The sequence below is a fragment of the Oryctolagus cuniculus genome, chromosome 7 (genome assembly GCF_964237555.1).
Source record: "Oryctolagus cuniculus chromosome 7, mOryCun1.1, whole genome shotgun sequence".
NCBI lineage: Eukaryota > Metazoa > Chordata > Mammalia > Lagomorpha > Leporidae > Oryctolagus > Oryctolagus cuniculus.
The window spans coordinates 128,088,044-128,106,596 of NC_091438.1; the positions used below are offsets into that span (position 1 = coordinate 128,088,044).

At 55.7% G+C, this 18,553-nt stretch overlaps 2 protein-coding genes and 4 non-coding genes across 7 annotated transcripts; 1 reads left to right on the forward strand and 5 right to left on the reverse strand.

Moving 5' to 3' along the window:
- Nucleotides 1-6,083: 6,083 nt before the first annotated feature.
- BEST4 (bestrophin 4) lies at nt 6,084-10,959 on the forward strand. 2 transcript variants are annotated; one of them, XM_002715680.5, is made up of 9 exons: nt 6,084-6,259; nt 6,353-6,447; nt 6,990-7,223; nt 7,414-7,568; nt 7,969-8,046; nt 9,384-9,572; nt 9,689-9,769; nt 9,893-10,047; nt 10,164-10,959. In XM_002715680.5, the coding sequence occupies exons 1-9, from the start codon at nt 6,108-6,110 to the stop codon at nt 10,432-10,434; spliced, it is 1,410 nt and encodes a 469-aa protein (XP_002715726.4). In that variant the 5' UTR covers nt 6,084-6,107; the 3' UTR covers nt 10,435-10,959. The 2 variants fall into 2 exon arrangements, with proteins under 2 accessions (XP_002715726.4, XP_069934692.1); XM_070078591.1 differs by lacking the exons at nt 6,084-6,259; nt 6,353-6,447; nt 9,384-9,572 and having other exon boundaries at nt 6,769-7,223; nt 9,689-10,047.
- A 2,922-nt stretch (nt 10,960-13,881) lies between these two features.
- On the reverse strand, nt 13,882-17,276 carry RPS8 (ribosomal protein S8). Its single transcript, XM_017346355.3, has 6 exons — nt 16,241-17,276; nt 15,724-15,830; nt 15,218-15,317; nt 14,715-14,890; nt 14,393-14,522; nt 13,882-14,031 (listed from the first exon to the last, which is right to left on the reverse strand). The coding sequence occupies exons 1-6, from the start codon at nt 16,242-16,244 to the stop codon at nt 13,922-13,924; spliced, it is 627 nt and encodes a 208-aa protein (XP_017201844.1). The 5' UTR covers nt 16,245-17,276; the 3' UTR covers nt 13,882-13,921.
- On the reverse strand, nt 14,150-14,219 carry LOC127493827 (small nucleolar RNA SNORD38). Its single transcript, XR_007924365.1, has one exon. It is a non-coding gene; the product is annotated as a small nucleolar RNA SNORD38 (small nucleolar RNA).
- LOC127493828 (small nucleolar RNA SNORD38) lies at nt 14,598-14,667 on the reverse strand. Its single transcript, XR_007924366.1, has one exon. It is a non-coding gene; the product is annotated as a small nucleolar RNA SNORD38 (small nucleolar RNA).
- LOC127493829 (small nucleolar RNA SNORD46) lies at nt 15,391-15,493 on the reverse strand. Its single transcript, XR_007924367.2, has one exon. It is a non-coding gene; the product is annotated as a small nucleolar RNA SNORD46 (small nucleolar RNA).
- On the reverse strand, nt 15,918-15,997 carry LOC127493822 (small nucleolar RNA SNORD55/SNORD39). Its single transcript, XR_007924360.1, has one exon. It is a non-coding gene; the product is annotated as a small nucleolar RNA SNORD55/SNORD39 (small nucleolar RNA).
- Nucleotides 17,277-18,553: the final 1,277 nt, after the last annotated feature.

The following is an 18,553-nucleotide window of genomic DNA, read 5'->3' on the forward strand; positions in this document are numbered from 1 at the left end:
TTATTTATTTATTTGAAAGTCAGTTACACAGAGGAGGAGAGGCAGAAAGAGAGAGGTCTTCCATCCACAGGTTCACTCCTCAATTGGCCGCAACGGCCAGAGCTGCACCGATCCGAAGCCAGGAGCCAGGAGCTTCTTCCAGGTCTCCCACATGGGTGCAGGGGCCCAAGCACTTGGGCCATCTTCTATGGCTTCTATGGCTTTCCCAGGCCATAGCAGAGAGCTGGATTGGAAGAGGAGCAGCTGAGTCTCGAACCGGTGCCCATATGAGTTGTCGGCGCTTCAGGCCAGGACATTAACCTGCTGCGCCACAGTGCCGGCCTCTAAATAAATCTTTTTTAAAAAAGGAGAGAAGAGTTGCTAATGGTTACAGTAGCCCTTTCATAAGTACTGTGTGCCATTCTAGTGCTTTATCCTTCTCTATGCTTAGGTAATATCATCCCCACTTCCTCATGGGGAAATTAAGCACAGAGGTTAAGTGTCTTGCCCAAGGTCACAAAGCTTGATGACCTGGTGACCGTGGTGAAGCCAGTTTGGGGAATCTGGCAGTCTAGCTCCAGACTCCATGCTGTTCTCTGCTCTGTCAGCTTTGAGGTGAGAGAGGGACTGGAGGGCAGGACCTGCGAGGGAGGGAGAGACAGAGCTGGAGGAGGAGAAAGCAGGGTGGGGCAGGTGATTTATGGGCTGCATGGTTCCCTCTCCTGGACCATAAAACCAGGGGCAAGGGGACCTGTTGGCTGGAAGGGGAGATAAGGTGATTCATCAGGGAGGGGCTGGATGGGCTGGGGACCCTGCCCTGACTCAGACAGAGGCGTCAGGTCCTGCTCCTCTGTCCCTGGCTCTGTGGGAAATCCAGAGTGCTGCCAACAGGCGGAGGGGTGGAGACCACAGATGGGGGTGGGGCAGGGTGCAATGCAGCCATCTGGGTGGCCCTGGGAGAGCTGTCAGGGAGACACGGTCACCCCAGAACACTCTAAGAAGCTAAGCATCAGGGCTTGGGAAGAAGCTTCATGGCCATGTGGGTGAGACTCAGAGCTGTGATCCCATATGGTCACTGGTTCAAGTCCCAGCTGCTCCACTTACGATCCAGCTCTCTGCTAATGCACCTGGGAAAGCAGCAGATGACCCAAGTGCTTGGGCCTCTGTGCCCACGTGGAGACCCTGAGGAAGCTCCTGGTTCTTGGCTTTGGACTGGCCCAGCCCCAGTCGATGCAGCCATTTGGGGAGTGAACCAGTGGATGGACGATCTCTGTCTGTCTCTCCAGAACTCTCTGTAACTCTGCCTTTCAAATAAATAAATGCATCTTTTTAAATAAGTTAGTGGAAAATGGAATTTTAAAAAATTCATTTGGGTGTAAAAATTTTCAAAATTCATGCATATGAGAGCTCTTTAAAAAAGAAAAAAAGAGAAGGGGAGCGCAACGAGAGACGGAGAGAAGGAGAAGGGAAGGAGCTTGCCTGTTCCAGCCCCCGCCAGCCTCACTGAGATGATCAGACCCAGCGCTGTCCCTAAGCATCTCACAGGCCGGAGGGAGAACTCCCGGTCAGCACCGCTCACGGCCCAGTGTGGCTGATGGCTGCAATGGAGGAAACCTGGAGGGCTCCGAGGAGTGACCTGAGGGAGTTCATCCCATGGTTCCCGGAGGCTGCTCTGGACTTGAATGGAGCCATTGAAGATGCAGTTAAAGCCCCGGCCTGTGGCACCGGCATCCCATATGGGTGCTGGTTCTAGCCCCGGCTGCTCCTCTTCCAATCCAGCTCCCTGCTAATGCGCCTCAGAAGGCACCGGGAGATGGCCCAAGCCCTTGGTCTCCTGCACCCATGTGAGAGAACCAGAAGACACTCCTGGCTGCTGGCTTCAGATCAGCCCAGCTCTGGCCATTGCAGCCACCTGGGGAGTGAACCAGTGGTTGCAAGACCTCTCTCTCCATGTCTCTACCGCTCTCTGAAACTCTGTCTTTCAAATAAATAAAATAAATCCTTTTTTAAAAAATGCACTGGGTCAGAGGCTGGTGACCGGGGTAGAGGTGGCGGAGTCCCGCCCTCCTGGGATTTTACAGATGACCTCAGCACTGGGAGGAACAGGAGCTACTCAGTTCTTTTCCCACTTTCAGATTCTACTTCTTTTTAAAAATTTGTCTTGGGACCAGTGTTATGGTGCAGATGATTAAACTGTCTCTCTCTCTCTCTTTTTTTTTTTTTTTTTTTTTTTGGACAGGCAGAGTGGACAGTGAGAGAGAGAGACCGAGAGAAAGGTCTTCTTTTTGCCGTTGGTTCACCCTCCAATGGCCGCCGTGGCCAGCGCGCTGTGGCTGGTGCACCGTGCTGATCTGAAGGTAGGAGCCAGGTGTCTCTCCTGGTCTTCCATGGGGTGCAGGGTCCAAGGATTTGGGCCATCCTCCACTGCCTTCCCGGGCCACAGCAGAGAGCTGGCCTGGAAGAGGGGCAACCGGGACAGAATCCAGTGCCCCGACTGGGACTAGAACCCGGTGTGCCGGCGCCGCAAGGCAGAGGATTAGCCTATTGAGCCGTGGCGCCGGCCTAAACTGTCTCTTGCAAGGCTGGCATCCCATATTGGAGCACCATTTTGAGTCCTGGCTGCACTGCTTCTGATCCAGCTTCTTGATCATGCACCTGAGAAGGCAGTGGAAGATGGTCTAAATGCTTGGGCTCCTGCCACCCACGTGGGACATCAGGATGGAGTTCCTGGCTCCTGCTTGCAGTTTCGCTCAGACCTGGCTGTTGCAGCCATTTGGGGAGTAAACCAGCAGATAAAAGATCTCTTTCACTCCCTGTTTCTCCCTCTCTCTGTTGCTCTGACTTTCATATTAATAAATAAATCTTTTTTTAACGGGCTGGGGTGAGAGAGGGAGATCAATCTTCCATCCACTGGTTCACTCCCCAGAGTTCACTCCACTCTGGCCACAATGGCCAGAGCTGGGCTGATCTGGAGCCAGGAGCCAGGAGCTTCTTCAAGATCTCCCACATGGGTGCAGGAGCCCAAGCACTTGGGCCATCTTCTGCTTTCTCAGGCCATAGCAGAGAGCCAGATTGGAAGACCAGTTGGGACTAGAACCAGCGCCCATATGGGATGCTGACACCAGAGGTCGGGGATTAACCTATTGTGCCATAGCACCAGCCTCAATAAATAAATCTTTTTTTTTTAATTTTTTAATTTTTTTTTTTTTTTGACAGGCAGAGTGGACAGTGAGAGAGAGAGACAGAGAGAAAGGTCTTCCTTTGCTGTTGGTTCACCCTCCAATGGCCGCCACAGCCAGCGCGCTGCAGCTGGCGCACTGCGCTGATCAAATGGCAGGAGCCAGGTGCTTCTCCTGGTCTCCCATGGAGTGCAGGGCCCAAGCACTTGGGCCATCCTCCACTGCACTCCCTGGCCACAGCAGAGAGCTGGCCTGGAAGAGGGGCAACCGGGACAGAATCCGGCGCCCCGACTGGGACTAGAACCCGGTGTGCCAGCGCCGCAAGGCGGAGGATTAGCCTAGTGAGCCGCGGCGCCGGCTATAATAAATAAATCTTTAAAAAATTTTTTTTCGGGGCCAGTGCTGTGGAATAGCAGGTAAAAACCACCTCCTGCCGTACTGGCACCATAAGGGCACCAGCTCAAATCCCGGCTACTCTACTTCTGATCCAGCTCTCTGCTGTGGCCTGGGAAAGCAGTAGAAGATGGCCCAAGTCCTTGGGTCCCTGCACCCACGTGGGGGATCTGGAAGAAGCTCCTGGCTCCTGGCTTTGGATCAGCTCAGCTCAAGCTATTGCGGCTGTTGGGAAGTGAACCAGCAGATGGAAGACCTCTCTCTCTCTCTCTCTTCTCTGACTTTGCCTTTCTGTAGCTCTGCCTTTCAAATAAATGAACTAATCTTTAATTATTATTTTTTTTTTTTGTCGAGGCTGGCACTGTGGCATAGTGGCTTAGCCACTCCACCTGTGACACCATATGTGCACTGATTTGTGTCCCAACTGCTCCTCTTCTGACCCAGCTCTCTGCTTATGGCCTAGGAAAGCAGTGGAAGATGGCCCAAGTGCTTGGGCCCCTGTACCCATGTGGGAGACCTGGAAGAAGCTCCTGGCTCCTGGCTTTGGATCGGCACAGCTCTGACCATGGTGGCCATTTTAGGGAGCGAACCAACAGAAGGAAGATCTCTCTGTCTCTCTCTCTGTAACTAGCAGCCTCTCAAATAAATAAATTACATCTTTAAAAATTGTTTTTATCTTTTTTTAAAAAATTTATTTTATTTATTTGAAAGACAGAGTTACAGAGAGGGATAGAGACAGAGAGAGGTCTTCCATCCGCTGGTTCATTCCTCAGATGGCCACAATGGCCGGAGCTGCGCCAATCCGAAGCCAGGAGCCAGGAGCTTCTTCTGGGTCTCCCACGTGGGTGCAGGGGCCCAAGAATTTGGTCCATCTTCCACAGCTTTCCCAGGCCATAGCAGAGAGCTGGATCAGAAGAGGGGCAGCCGGGCCTAGAACCGGCGCCCATACGAGATGCCAACGCTTCAGGCCAGGGCTTTAACCCGCTGCGCCACAGTTCTGGCCCCTTGTTTTTGTCTAAAAATTTATTTTATTTATTTATTTGAGAGGGAGAGAGAGAGAGGGAAATCTCCCATCTGCTAGTTCACTCCCCAGATGCTTGAAATAGCTGGAGCTGGGCCAGGCCAAAGCTGAGAGCCAGGAACTCTGTCCAGGCCTCCCAAGTGGGTGACAGGAATCCAAGTACTTAAGCCATCACCTGTTGCCTCCCAGGGTGCACATTATGAGTAAGAAGCTGGAATCAGGAACTGAGTCGGCACTCAAACCCAGGTACCCTGACCAATGTGAGATGCAGGCGTCTTAACCTCCAGGCCAAATCTTTGCCTCAGGCTCTACTTCTACTCTTATCAGTACTTTGACATGATTTCTTCCAACAGATTAAGAAACTGAGGTCTAGACATAGAAGTCATCAGTTTCCTGAGCACTCCAAGTTGTCAAAACTGGACACAAGGCTTCAAGTGGTCTGCATCCATGCCCTGAGTTCCCAGGTCTGTGGCTTTGCTAGTCCTGTGGCATGGTGATGGGGGCGGGGCTTCCTCAGGACCCTGGGAACATGAACTAGAAGCTTGGTGCTGTGGCCAGTGCACACGACCCTGGCCCCAGAGCTGGAGCCTTGGCCAGGCCCCCTTGGGCCACTTGTTGCCTTGGAAGCCCCTCAGCTTTGGTTTGAATCCTGCCTCCAATAGGCCTCCACTGTACCTCACGGGACGTCATTTCCTGCTGGGATGCTCATCTGTAAGACGGGATGCCTCCTAGGGCTGTGCTGAGGATAAGGATGATACAGCAGGGTCCTTGGCACCACGCCTGTCACGTGGCCAGTGCTGGGTCATCAGCACAGCTGGCATTATAACAGCTCACCATGCATCTGTGTTCTCACCTGGAGCTTGGGACATGAAGCCTTGTCACCCCAGCTTGAAGGACACGGTGTTGCCTGTGTGAGCTGTGGAGTCAGTGCAGGTGGCACTTTTGCCACTCAAAGGACAGCCCAGCCCTGCTTGAATAGGGACCCACACCCAGTTCCCAGGACCAGGGGAAGCTGGGTGACAGCCTTAATCAATCCATCATTGATAGCCTCTGTCCAGCCTAACTTTATGGACCCAGGAGGTACTTAAGTTTGGGACGTGAAGGCCAGCCCAGGTCTTTCACAGCGCGGGCTGCAGCTCAGAGCAGGTAGGCTTGTATGGGGTGGGCGTGTGTGTGCCCCTGGGCTGTGGGAGAATAGACAATCGGCCTCCAGAGCAAGGTCCCACGGAACAGGGGTGAGTCTGGGCTGGAGTCGGGGCTGTTGTCCTCAGCAGCTCAGGACATGGCTACCCCTGGGTGTGCAGGTGGAAGGGGAACTTGGGGAAGCTCAGGCACGAGGTCTCAGCTCTGCTTTGCCCTGCTCAGTCCTGGCTTACTGTGGACAAGGTGTTCTGCAGGGGATCCAGGGTGCTCTGTCTGCTCTGCTGACTTGGGGTGGAAGCTGGGGTGTGCATGACCCAGCTTGCCTGGTGATGGCAAGGCAAGCTAAGGAGACGGATGGCGCCTGTGACTTTCTGCCCCAGGCCCCCAGCACCATGACGGTTTCATATACACTCAAAGTGGCGGAGGCCCGCTTCGGTGGCTTCTCTGGCCTGCTGCTCCGATGGAGGGGAAGCATCTACAAGCTCCTCTACAAGGAGTTCCTACTGTTCATGGCCCTGTACGCAGTGCTCAGCATCACGTACCGGTAAGGGCGGGGCACAGGGCTAGCTGGCGGGGGGGACGAGGCTGCCCACCTCCCTCCGACCCAGGCTGACCTAACCTCCCCTCGCCTCCCCAGGCTGCTGCTGACCCAGGAGCAGAGGCAGGTGTACGCGCAGGTGGCCCGATACTGCAACCGCTCCGCAGACCTCATCCCCCTGTCCTTTGTCCTGGGTAAGCCCCCCTGCTGGCTCGCCCTGAGAGCCCCCTCCCGTCCTTCCTGACCTTTGGGTTGAGCTGGCCGCTCTGAGGGTCAGAATGACGCAGCCGAGCAGCCAAGCAGGCGCTGGAGCTGGGTGCCCGGTCCAGGGCTTCCTGCCTATCGCTGGCTGGACTCTCAGGCCACACAAGGCACAAGACACACGCTGGGCTGATGACCTCACTCTGGGTACTGGAGGGGGAGCTGCAGAGAGGTGACAGACCCCTCCCCCACATCGTGGGAGGCAGGTCTCCGAGTTAACCATTATCTGGCCTTGAACTCCCACTTCCCTTCTGCCAGGGGAAGTTCACACTCATCCCTTCTGATCTGGCCTGGCACGAAAGGGCGGGCGGTGTGACCAGAGGAAGAGGTCCCAGTGGAGCTTGTCCCACCCCCACCCCACCCCCTTCTTGGCTTGGACCTGCCCCCGGGCTGCGGGCTCCCGACCAGGGCATTCTGACACCCCTGCCCTTCATGCTCCCTTCCTGGCCCCACAACCGAAACGGCGCCCCACCAGGCTTCTACGTGACTCTGGTGGTGAACCGCTGGTGGTCTCAGTACACAAGCATCCCGCTGCCGGACCAGCTGATGTGCGTCATCTCGGCCAGCGTGCACGGCATGGACCAGCGCGGCCGCCTGCTGCGCCGCACCCTCATCCGCTACGCCAACCTGGCGTCCGTGCTGGTGCTGCGCTCCGTCAGCACCCGCGTGCTCAAGCGCTTCCCCACCATGGAGCACGTGGTGGACGCAGGTACGCAGCGCTGGCGGAGCCCTGGAGCTAAGGCCTCCCGGGCAAGGGGAGGGTTTGAGCCCATCCGGCCAGGAGGCGCTCTTGGGATCTCCAGCGGCGAGTCTGGCCCCGTGGGTGTCTGCCAAGAGAGGGGAGCCGCTGGCGCTGGCGGCAGAGGACACATCTGCACCCATCCACGTGCCTCGCGCAGGTTTCATGTCCCAGGAAGAGAGGAAAAAGTTTGAGAGCCTGAAATCTGACTTCAACAAGTACTGGGTCCCCTGCGTCTGGTTCACCAACCTGGCGGCCCAGGCCCGGAAGGATGGGCGAATCCGAGACGACATTGCTCTGTGCCTGCTTCTGGAAGTGAGTCCGCCTAGCGCCCGGCCCCTCTGCCCTCTCCTAGCTTTGCAAAGGACTAACAGTTTTAGTACTTACGCTTACACGGTGCCGACTATGTAGCACACACTTTTGGATGCAATGTACCCTTATTGATTAATTTAACCCTCACAATGATCCTTGAGCTAGATAATAGATACTATTATCACCCCCTTTCACAGATGAGGAAAGCGAGGCCCAGGCCACTGACAATCTGGCTCCCGGGTCTGTGCGTGCGATTGATCGTGTGCTGAATGCCCATCTCAGACCCAGCAATCACACCTCAGAGCGGATGGGCCTCCAGGCCCGAGCTGCACCCAGCTGTGCCAGGTGCCCTGTTCCCTTCCCATTCTCCCCTGCTGACTTCCTCTTCCTGCTCTCCCACCAGGAGCTGAACAAGTACCGGGCCAAGTGCAGCATGCTCTTCCACTACGACTGGATCAGCATCCCCCTCGTCTACACCCAAGTAACTGCCTCTCACCTCCCCAGGCCCAGTGCGTCCTGCATGCCCTGGGCTGTGTGTGAGACTGAGAATTAGATAGGGTATTTGCCCTGGGTCAGTTCAGTCCCATAAGGCACTGGACAGTCAAGGCATCAACATCAAAATCTTCCTCTACCCCCAGCAAGTTGACGCTATTCCCCACAGGTGCTGCTGCATCCTGTTATATGTTGTGGGTTTTTGGTTTTGTTTTCATTTGAGAGGCAGAGAGAGCTCCCATCTGCTGGTTCACTCCCTCAAATGCCTGCAATGGGCCCCAGCAGGGGCCAAAACTGGGAGCTGGGAATGCAATTCAGGTTGCCCACGTTGTCGCTAAGAACCCGAGTACTGGAGCCATCGCTGCTGCCTCCCAGGGTCTGCCTTAGCAGGAAGGGAGTCAGGAGCCAGAAGTGGGGGCTGGCATTGTGGTGCCGCAGATTGAGCCACCGCTTGCTCCGCTGGCATCCCATTCTGGGGCGCTGGTTCGGCCCCAGATGCTCTGCTTCCCATCCAGCCTCCTATTAATGCCCCTTGAAAGGCAGTGGAGGCTGGCGCCACGGCTCACTAGGCTAATCCTCCGCCTTGGGGCACCGGCACCCCAGGGTTCTAGTCCCGGTCGGGGCACCAGATTCTGTCCCGGTTGGTTGCCCCTCTTCCAGGCCAGCTCTCTGCTATGGCCAGGGAGTGCAGTGGAGGATGGCCCAAGTGCTTGGGTCCTGCACCTGTGTGGGAAACCAGGAAAAGCACCTGGCTCCTGCCTTCGGATCAGCGCAGTGCGCGGCTGCAGTGCGCCGGCCGCGGCAGCCATTGGAGGGTGAACCAACGGCAAAGGAAGACCTTTCTCTCTCTCTCACTGTCTACTCTGCCTGTCAAAAAAAATAAATAAATAAATAAAAAAAAAAAAAGGCAGCGGAAATGGTACAAGTGCTTGGGCTCCTGACACCCACATGGGAGACCAGGGTGGAGTTTCTGGCTCCTGGCTTCAGCCTGGCTCAGACATGGCTTTTGTAGGCATTTAGGGAGTAAACCAACAGATGGAAGCTACCTTTCTCTTTTGCCTGACTCTCCCTCACTCTATTGTTCTGCCTTTCAAATAAGTAAGTAAATCTGTTTTTCTTAAGAAGCCAGAAATGGACATCAAACTCAGGCATTCCAGTATAGGACACAGGCATCCTAACTAGCGGCTTAATCAACCGCTTAGCCAAATGCCTATCCCTGTTACCTGTTCAGCTACTTGTCTGCCTGCCCCCAGGTCCTCAGAGCAGGGATGGCATTTCTGTCTGTCCCACTGCATCATACTCGGAGCCTGCCTCTCCCTTCCCCAGGTGGTGACCATAGCCGTATATTCCTTCTTTGGTCTGTCCCTGGTTGGCCGCCAGTTTCTGGAGCCAGAGACAGGGGCTGCCAAACCTCAGGAGCCAGGCCAGCAGGCAGCGCCAACCCTGGGAGACCCGGATATGTACGTGCCTCTCACCACTCTGCTGCAGTTCTTCTTCTATGCTGGATGGCTCAAGGTAGCACTTGGGATGGTGGCCCACTCTGTAGACACACGGGCACAGGGCCCACCCCCAACCTTGGGGGATGAACGTGGGGCCTGACGCAGACGCATCCCTGTCCCTGCAAACCACAGGTGGCTGAACAGATCATCAACCCCTTTGGTGAAGATGATGATGACTTTGAGACCAACCAGCTCATAGACCGCAACCTGCAGGTGAGGGCTGCTGGATCTGTCAAAGGCCTGGAGCAGCTCCTTGGCTGTCTCTCCCTGCCAGCTCTGTGTAGGTGTGCACAGGAAAGCCCTTGTGAACCGCCGCGTGCCCCTCTGCTGGCCCAGGTGTCTCTGCTGTCTGTGGACGACATGTACCAGAACCTGCCCCCAGCCGAGAAGGACCCCTACTGGGACGAGGACCAACCGCAGCCTCCCTACACTGTGGCCACGGCGGCCGAGACCTTGCGGCCTTCCTTCCTGGGCTCCACCTTCAACCTGCGGTGAGCGCTCCGCGCTGGCCTAAGCTGCCCGGGTCCCCTCACCTCCTGGGGCACTAGTGACTGGGTCCCTCCTGTGGCGGGAGCCCGTCTCGCTCAGTCCGCTCTATCGTCCGCAGCATGAGCGACGACCCTGAGCAGAGCCTGCAGGTGGAGGCGTCGCCAGCGTGCGCTCGGCCCGCCACGCAGACCCCATTGCTTGGTCGCTTCCTGGGCGCAGGAGCGCCCTCCCCGGCCATCAGCCTCCGAAACTTCGGCCGGGCGCGAGGCGCTCCTCGGACCCCGCACCTGCTACGCTTCCGGGTAGAGGAGAGCGGCGACCTGGAGGCCCCTGACCGCATCGAGGAGGAGGAGGCGGCTGAGTCCGGAGAGGAGACCCCGGAGCCCTGAGGGCCGCCCAGTCCGCTTCCCTCCACCTTCGGGGCAGCTCTTCCTGTGTGCCTTCAGGGCCGCCAGAGGCAGGGCTGGGGTGTGTCCGCTTTGGTGGGAGAAGGCAGGATGGGATCCTTGGAGGAGGTGAAGCCAGGACCAGAGGCCTGGGCAGGCACGGAAGACTAGAGCCCAGGCCGCAGCTCGCTCCCTCGGCAGCTGGGCACCCGGTGATTCTCTGAAGGTCCGCGGAGAGGCTGGGCACCACCCCCTCAGCCTTTCTGAGGTGGCGGATTTGGGATGGCGCTCACGATTTTCCTCTGTATCAATTTCTCTGGTGGGGCCGCACTGTGGTGGAGTTCCGGCTGCTCTCTGCTATGGTCTGGGAAAGCAACAGAAAATAGCCCAAGAGCTTGGGCCTCTACACCCACGTTGGGGACCGGGTAGAAGCTCCTGGCTTTGGACTGGGCCAGCTTCCGCCATTGTGGCCATTTGGGGAGTGAACCAGCAGATGTTAGACACCTCTCTGCCTCTCAAGTAAATAATAATAACAACCAATGCCTGGAATATGCACCTTCCTCATCCTGATAACCTCACAAGACCGGTCAGTGTGTGCTGGGGGACTTTTGCTTTATCTGTAATGGTCAAGGTTTTTTTTTTTTTCCAATGAGAATATATTCATTTATCACTGTTTAAAGCAGGGGTGAGGGGATGGAGAGAGGGGAAGGGGCGGTGCTGTGGCCTAGCAGGTAAAGCAACTGTCTGGGGCAGTGGCATCCCGTATGGGCTCCCGGCTCCTCCGGTTGATTCCTGGCTTCCTCACTTGCGATCCAGCTCCCTGCCATTGTGCCTGGAAGAGTAGCTGGAGGATAGCCCAGGTACTTGGGCCCCTGCACCTACACAGGAGGCCCGGAAGCAGGTCCTGCTCATGAACCAGCAGATGGGAGCTCTGTGACTCCACCTTGAAAAAAACTGAATCTGCAGGGCCAGCATCCCATACGGGTATGGGTTCAAGTCTTGCCTGCTCCACTTCCATCCAGCTCCTTAATGGTCTAGGAAAAGCAGTGGCAAAAGGCCCAGATGTTTGGGCCCCTGCAACTATATGGGAGACCTGGTTGAAGCTCTTGGCTCCTAGATTCGGCCTGGCAGTCCTGGCCATTGTGGTCACTATCCTCTTTCAAATGGCAGGCATATGCTACCCTTCCCATAGTTTCACGATTTCTCCACTCCCACCAACCGAAAGGCCAGAGGGGCGCTTAAGAGGTGGATGCACAGCGGGTTTGCACTCTGGGAGGACTGAGACTAATGCTGGCTCTGCCTGGTATTTGTGACCACGGGGTCCTGTACATTTCTAAGCCCGTTTCCATGTCGGTAACCAAACAGTAGACCTCCACAGTGATGACCATCCAGGCAGAGGGCATTTCTGTTTTTTTTTTTTCCTAGCAGGTTTTATGCTCAAATTAGAAAACATAAGTATAGGGAGGCCAGTGCTGTGGCATAGTGGGTAAAGCTGCCACCCGCAGTGCCAGCATCCCACATGGGCGCCGGGTTCTAGTCCCAGCTGCTCTATTTCCGATCCAGCTCTCTGCTATGGCCTGGGAAGGCAGTGGAAGATGGCCTAAGTCGTTGGGCCCCTGCACTGGTGTGGGAGACCTGTAGGAGGATCTTCGGATTGGTGCAGCTCCAGCCATTGCGACCAGCTGGGGAGTGAACCAGTGGATGGGAGACCCCTCTAACTCTGCCTTTCAAATATTTAGGCAGAGAGATTGAGAGGTGTTCCACCAGCTGATTCACTCCCCAACTGGCCTCAACTGCCAGAGCTGCACCAATTTGAAGCCAGAGCCTCTTCTGGGTCTCCCACACCAGCACAGGGGTCCAAGGACTTGAGCTATCTTCTACTGCTTTCCCAGTTGATAGTGGAGAGCTGGAGCAGAAGTGCAGCAGCTGAGACTTGAACTGGTGCCCATGTGGGATGCCAGCACTGCAGGTGGCAGCTTTACCCATTATGCCACAGCACTGGCCCCAAATAAATCTTAAATCTTACCACAAAAATGAGCTAACACTATGATGGCGAATGAAGATCAGAGTGTGGGAAACAGGGCCCAGGTCTCCCTATAGCCGGTGAAGGTTAGGTTGTGTTGGTCCTTAAGGATAGCTTCTAAACTCAGGAAAAGCAGTGGAAAATGGCCCAAGTGCTTGGACTCCTGTAACTACTTGGGAGACCCAAAAGCTCCTAGCTTTGGATCAGCTCTGCTCTACTGTGGCCATTTGGGGAGTGAACACTGGATGAACACCCCTCCCGTAACTGATTTTCAGACCACTTATGAGCCAAAGTTAAAAACTTAACCAAGGTGGGGCATCTCATGTTAGCATGTCAGTTTGAGTCCAGCTGCTGTTTTTGATCCAGCACCCAGCTGATGCACCTGGGAAGCAGTAGGGAATGGCTCAAGCACTGGGGTTCCTGCCACCTGTGTGGGACACCCAGATGAGGCTCCTGACCTTGGCTAGCCTCTACTGTTGGGGCCAGTCTGCAAAGTGAATCCACAAATAGATCTGTCATTCTGCCTTTTTAAATAAATCTCAAGGTAAATAAAAACCTAACCAGTGGTGCCAGCAATCCTACACAGCAGGTTAGGCTGCCCCTTGCAAAGCTCCAGGGAAGCCCATCTGGGTAGCAGGGGACCAAGTATTTGGGCCATCTTCTACTTTCTCCAGCACATCAGTAGAGAGCTGGATTGGAAGTGGAGCAACAGCCTTGAACAGGCATACATGCAGGGCTTAACCCACTGTACAACACCAGCCCCAAGATCTCCTACATGGGTGGCAGAGTTACACATTTGGGCCACTTTCCTGTGCTTCCCTATGCACATTAACACAGAACTGGACTGTAAGTGGAGCAGCCAGGATCTGAGCTGGTACTGATAGCTACTATGTGGGACACTGGGGGACCCCATGTCACAGTGCCAGCTTAAGTCCCTGCTGCTCTGCTTCCAAACCACCTTCCTGCTGTGAATCCTGATAGGCAGAAGATGGTGGCTCGAGTGCTTGCATCCCTGTCATCATGTGGGAAAACTGGATGGACTTCCTGGCTCTGGCTTTGGCCCTGGCCCAGCCCCTGCTGTTGCAGCCTTGTGGGGGAGCTAACTACCATATGGACTGTTACTCCACCTTTCAAGTAGATGAAAAAAAAAAAAAAAAATATATATATATATATATTGTTGGGAGGGCTCTCATAAGCCCGCTGGGCATGCATCCCACAGCCCTGCTCCAACTGTAATCCAGGGAGAAATATCCTCCCCACCGTGCAGACCCCGCCCACACTAACAGTAAGTATGGCCCACAGGAGATAGAGCTGAGGCCAAAGGGGACTCCAGAGTGGGCCAGGACTGGGGCAGGACAGCAGGAGCGGGGAGGGAATACCAGCTATCACCAGCACAAGGATCCAGAGTAAACATTCAAACACAGACATAGGAAATAGAATAAACACCTTTATTACATGGTGGAGGACTTATTTGCCTTTCCGGGCCTTGATTTTCCTCAGATAGAACTCCAGCTCCTTGCCTTCTAGTACATAGCCATCTGCTCGGCCACACTGGCCAGGTCTTGACGCAATGCACGCTGGAATGAGAGCATGTGGTCCTTAGGAAAATGACTAGGTAGCTCCCCTCACATCATTCTAACCCCCTAAAAGCCCACGTCGGTTCAAATACCCAGGAGGCAAAAACGAAGCCCACAGTCTCCTCAGGTGTACTTTATCCTCACTTCCAAATCAGTAGCAGAACTGGACAAAGTTCTCATCACGGAGACAACCCCTGAGCCTGCACATGCATTTCTCAAACTCCTCCAAGCTCCACCTACAGGCCTCGGACCTCCCCACCCAGCATTTCCACGTGTGCATTCTGTCTTCACACCCTCGCAGCCGAGGGAGCGGTACAGAGGTAAGGCGAGGGCACCCCCGCCCACCACACAGCCATCTCACCGAGCAGCTTGCCCTGCTGGAACTGCTCCTCCAGCAGACTGCTGATCTTGGCATTCTTCTTCCTTTCGTCGTATTTCTTCTGAATCTTCTTTGATCGTTTTTTGTTTAAAATTTCTTCCTCCTCAGGAGTCTGAACATAAGGGACACAGGTGGATTAGCCCAGGGAAGGAGGGCCCCTAGGGCCTTTGGGAACCCCACATCCCGCCTTCCTCAGCACTCAAGGCTTTCATCTCTCTCCCTTCAGTAGCAGAACTGGACAGAGTCTCATCACAAGGCAGCGACCCTCCTCCTCCTCACCATGCCCACGCGAGGGACCACGTACCAGCTTGGCCCCCTTCTTGCGGCCCAGGGGCAGCGCGTAGTGGGACTCGTACCACTGTCGGTACGGCGTGCTGTCTATAAGCACGATGCAGTTCTTCACCAGGGTTTTGGTGCGGACCAGCTCGTTATTGGAGGCATTGTAGACAACATCGATGATCCTCGTTTTGCGGGTACAACCTGCTCACAAGGGAAACGCGAATCAGGTCGTGGGAGGAAGCCCGAGGCCCACTGGCCTTGCCCCACACCTCCTCAGGCTCTCTGCCCCTACTAGGACCCGAGAAGCAATGGAACAACAAATCATCTCTCACAAACTCTCCCCCAGGGACGCTTGGTAAACAGGCTAGCATCTGCCTGAGCCTCTAAGGACAGGGCAGTCTGCACAGAAAGAACTCTCACAACCACCTCAAGGCCTTTAGGCAAGGCAAGTTCAAGTGAGCTGGTCTAGGCCAGGGTGTCCTGCTAAAAGCACTTGGTTCCCACCTCCTCCAGAAGGGCCTCACTCACACTCGGAGCCCCAGGAGAAGTTCCCCACGTCCAGCCGCAGGGCCCGGTACTTCTTATTGCCTCCTCGAACTCGCACGGTATGTATCCGCCGGGGGCCGATCTGGAAACAAGAGACAGGATCCAAGTTGCCAAGACAACAAGCAAGGGACTGGGAAGCTAGGGCTGCAGGGAGGCACCAGTCAGTGTAACTATGACAAGTCCTTGCACTGGCAAGTGGCACTAAGTGACCAAGACGGCCACCACCACGCCTAAGGATACTCTCTCATCACTCCAGTTTCCTCCAAGTTGAAAATCTGACCCCGAGCACCGGAAGCAGAAACAGCAGGCCTATAACTCCCCGAGAAGCCCACCCCTCCAGGCACCCTTCACATCTTAGCATTTAGACCCAAGGGTGTTGGCACAGGGACTACATTCCCACTTCACGCACCAATCTCACCACCCGGCCCACCAGCCCCACGCTGAGACCCCCACCCCGCCACTGCACGGTACGGCACGCGCACACCCACCTTCGTGTTGGCAGCCGGGCGGCCCAGCTCATACTTCCGCTTCTTATGGTAGGGCTTTCTTTTGCCCCCAGTTTTGCGGCGCTTGTGCCAGTTGTCCCGAGAGATGCCTGTATGTGGGAGCGGGGACGGAACCTTGAACCACAGGGACTCGGTGCCGGCGGCTCGCGCCCTCCAGACCCCCGCGACGGGTGGGCCGCCCGCTCAGCTCTCCAAGGTTCGCCTCCCCACGGCGCAGTCGGGAGTTTGCAGCATTACCGAGGTGTCATCATACACGTGCGGCCCGGCCCCGGCACTCCGTTCCCGCGGCAGCCATGTTGATGCCGCTTGCAGCCCACAGCCCGGAGCCCTTGAAGCCCGTGCTACAGGCCTCGGCGGCCAAAACCCAGTGGCCACGCTTCCTGATACCTGTTTGTAGCCAGGGATCGGGGTGCCCTTATTCCCATTTTGGCTGCGAGGCAGGATGGCGCTGGATTGACCGCAACCGCCTTCCCCAGTCCCAACACAGAGAAACACTCACCCATCGCTCGGCGGCGCTGGCTGGAAAGAGAAAACGCAAAGCGTCACGGTCCGATTTGTGAGACGCTGCCCCGCCCCTTTTACGTCTTTTCCGGGCGCCGAGGAGACGAGGTTGGAGCCGCAAGGCGACGCGAATGACGTGTGCGACACTGCAGCCTCTCCAGTCCGCTCTGTGTTCTCTGACCTTGGGAGCTGCGGCGCGGGAGGTCGCGACGGTTTTTTTGAAATAGGATTTACGGCACGGGCTGCAGCCGAGCCGGGTTTTATTTACGTTTTGAAAACTCGTTTCAGAGGCTATTATAGTAGTCTAAGGTGAAAGGTGGATGTGGCTGCGTTTGAAAAGAGTGCAGGGGCCGCCGCTGTGGCGTAGCGGGTAAAGCCGCCGCCTGCAGTGCCCGAATCCCATATGGGCGCTGGCTCAAGTCCGGCTGCTCCTCTTCCGATCCAGCTCTCTGCTATGGCCTGGGAAAGCAGTGGAGGATGGCTCAGGACCTTGGGCCGCTGCACCCGCGTGGGAGACTCGGGAGAAGCTCCTGGCTCCTGGCTTCGGATCGGCGCAGCTCCGGCCGTTGTGGCCAATTGGGGAGTGAACCAGCGGATGGAAGACCTCTCTCTCTCTGCCTCTCCTCTCTCTGTAACTCTGATTTTCAAGTAAATAAATCTTAAGAAAAGAGTGCAAGGGGGGTGGGAGAGATGAAGTGAATGGTGTGATGGAACGATGACATAAGCCTCAGCCATTCTCCCTTATTGCCCAAAATAGAGAAACACTGAAATGCATTCCTTGCCTTAACTCAGTTGGGTCTCACCCTATTGCCTTCATACCCCACCCCTTACAGCCACCTGAAAGACCAGTTCCAGGAATTCCCCTCTGCCTGCTGCCCCTACCCCACCCCCATCCCCAGCCCTCCTAAAATATAAACTCCCAGCCTCTGGGAGTCGGGGCCTTCTGCCACGTGTTCCATCATGGGCACCTGGGCAGTTGGTCACCCACCTCCACGGGTTTATTTTATCTGAATAAATTCGGTCTGGCTGTAAATTCGTACACTGCCTCCTCTCTATGCTGCGCCTCTTAACATTTTGGTGCCTCGTGTGAGGAGGCACCAATCTGCAACTGCAACTCTTCCTAACACTTGGGCTATTTTCCACTGCTTTCCCAGGTCATAGCAGAGAGCTGGATCAGAAATGGAGCAGCCGGGACTAGAACTGGCGCCCATGTGGGATGCCAGCGCTGCAGGCAGTGGCTTTACTCGCTACGCCACAGCACCGGCCCCCTGGCGATCGTTAATAAAAGAAGTCTGGGCAGAGATGTTACTTTGGGTAAGGTTGCTAGGTAGAAAGTGTGTGTGTCTAAGAGGGGCTGAAGAAAATGGGAGTTTTTGTGTGGTTGCCTGAGGAAAGATACAGGGAAGTGGGCCTTGGAAGCACACCAGCATTTGCACATCAAAAGTCTTCCCCGTCCATTGACCTTGTTGGGGGGTTCCAGCCCTCTCCTGGAAGAAGCTTTAGGGGAGTGTACCCACCCTATACCCGGGGGCTGGCTATTGGTTCCAACATGAAATTCTGGGAGGAATTTCAGTTATGCAGGCCCAGGGGGCCCTTCACCCACCCAGAGATATCCTAGGATATCCTAGGGGACACTCCCTCCTAGGGAGGGAGGGGAAGAAACCAAGGACCCACACCCATACTGATAAAAACTCCAGTCCAAAATGGACTGCACGAACTTCTTCCCTGAGACACCCTCTGGTGTGTCAGGTGTATTGCTCTCTCTCTCTCTCTCTCTCTCTCTCTCTCTCTCTCTCTCTCTCTCTCTCTTTTTTTAAAGATTTATTTGAGGGCCGGCGCCGCGGCTCACTAGGCTAATCCTCTGCCTAGCGGCGCCGGCACACCGGGTTCTAGTCCCGGTCGGGGCGCCGGATTCTGTCCCGGTTGCCCCTCTTCCAGGCCAGCTCTCTGCTGTGGCCAGGGAGTGCAGTGGAGGATGGCCCAGGTGCTTGGGCCCTGCACCCCATGGGAGACCAGGAGAAGCACCTGGCTCCTGGCTCCTGCCATCGGATCAGCGCGGTGTGCCGGCCGCAGCATGCCGGCCACGGCGGCCATTGGAGGGTGAACCAACGGCAAAGGAAGACCTTTCTCTCTGTCTCTCTCTCTCACTGTCCACTCTGCCTGTCAAAAAAATAAAAAAAAAAAAAAAGATTTATTTGAAAGCCAGAGTTACACAGAGAGAAGAGGCAGAGAGAGAGGTCTTCCATCCGCTGGTTCACTCCCCAGATGGCCACAACGGTTGGAGCTGCACCGATTTGAAGCCAGGAGCCAG

What these genes read in the sequence shown, in the direction of transcription:
- BEST4 (XM_002715680.5), top strand. Translation starts at nt 6,108, where the DNA reads ATGACGGTTTCATATACACTCAAAGTGGCGGAGGCCCGCTTCGGTGGC. An exon ending in TCATAGACCGCAACCTGCAG is followed by an intron (nt 9,770 to 9,892) that starts GTGAGGGCTGCT and finishes CTGCTGGCCCAG; the next exon opens with GTGTCTCTGCTGTCTGTGGA. An exon ending in GGCTCCACCTTCAACCTGCG is followed by an intron (nt 10,048 to 10,163) that starts GTGAGCGCTCCG and finishes TATCGTCCGCAG; the next exon opens with CATGAGCGACGACCCTGAGC.
- RPS8 (XM_017346355.3), bottom strand. An exon ending in GCAAGAAGGGGGCCAAGCTG is followed by an intron (nt 14,523 to 14,714) that starts GTACGTGGTCCC and finishes CCTTATGTTCAG; the next exon opens with ACTCCTGAGGAGGAAGAAAT. An exon ending in CCAGCAGGGCAAGCTGCTCG is followed by an intron (nt 14,032 to 14,392) that starts GTGAGATGGCTG and finishes CTCTCATTCCAG; the next exon opens with CGTGCATTGCGTCAAGACCT.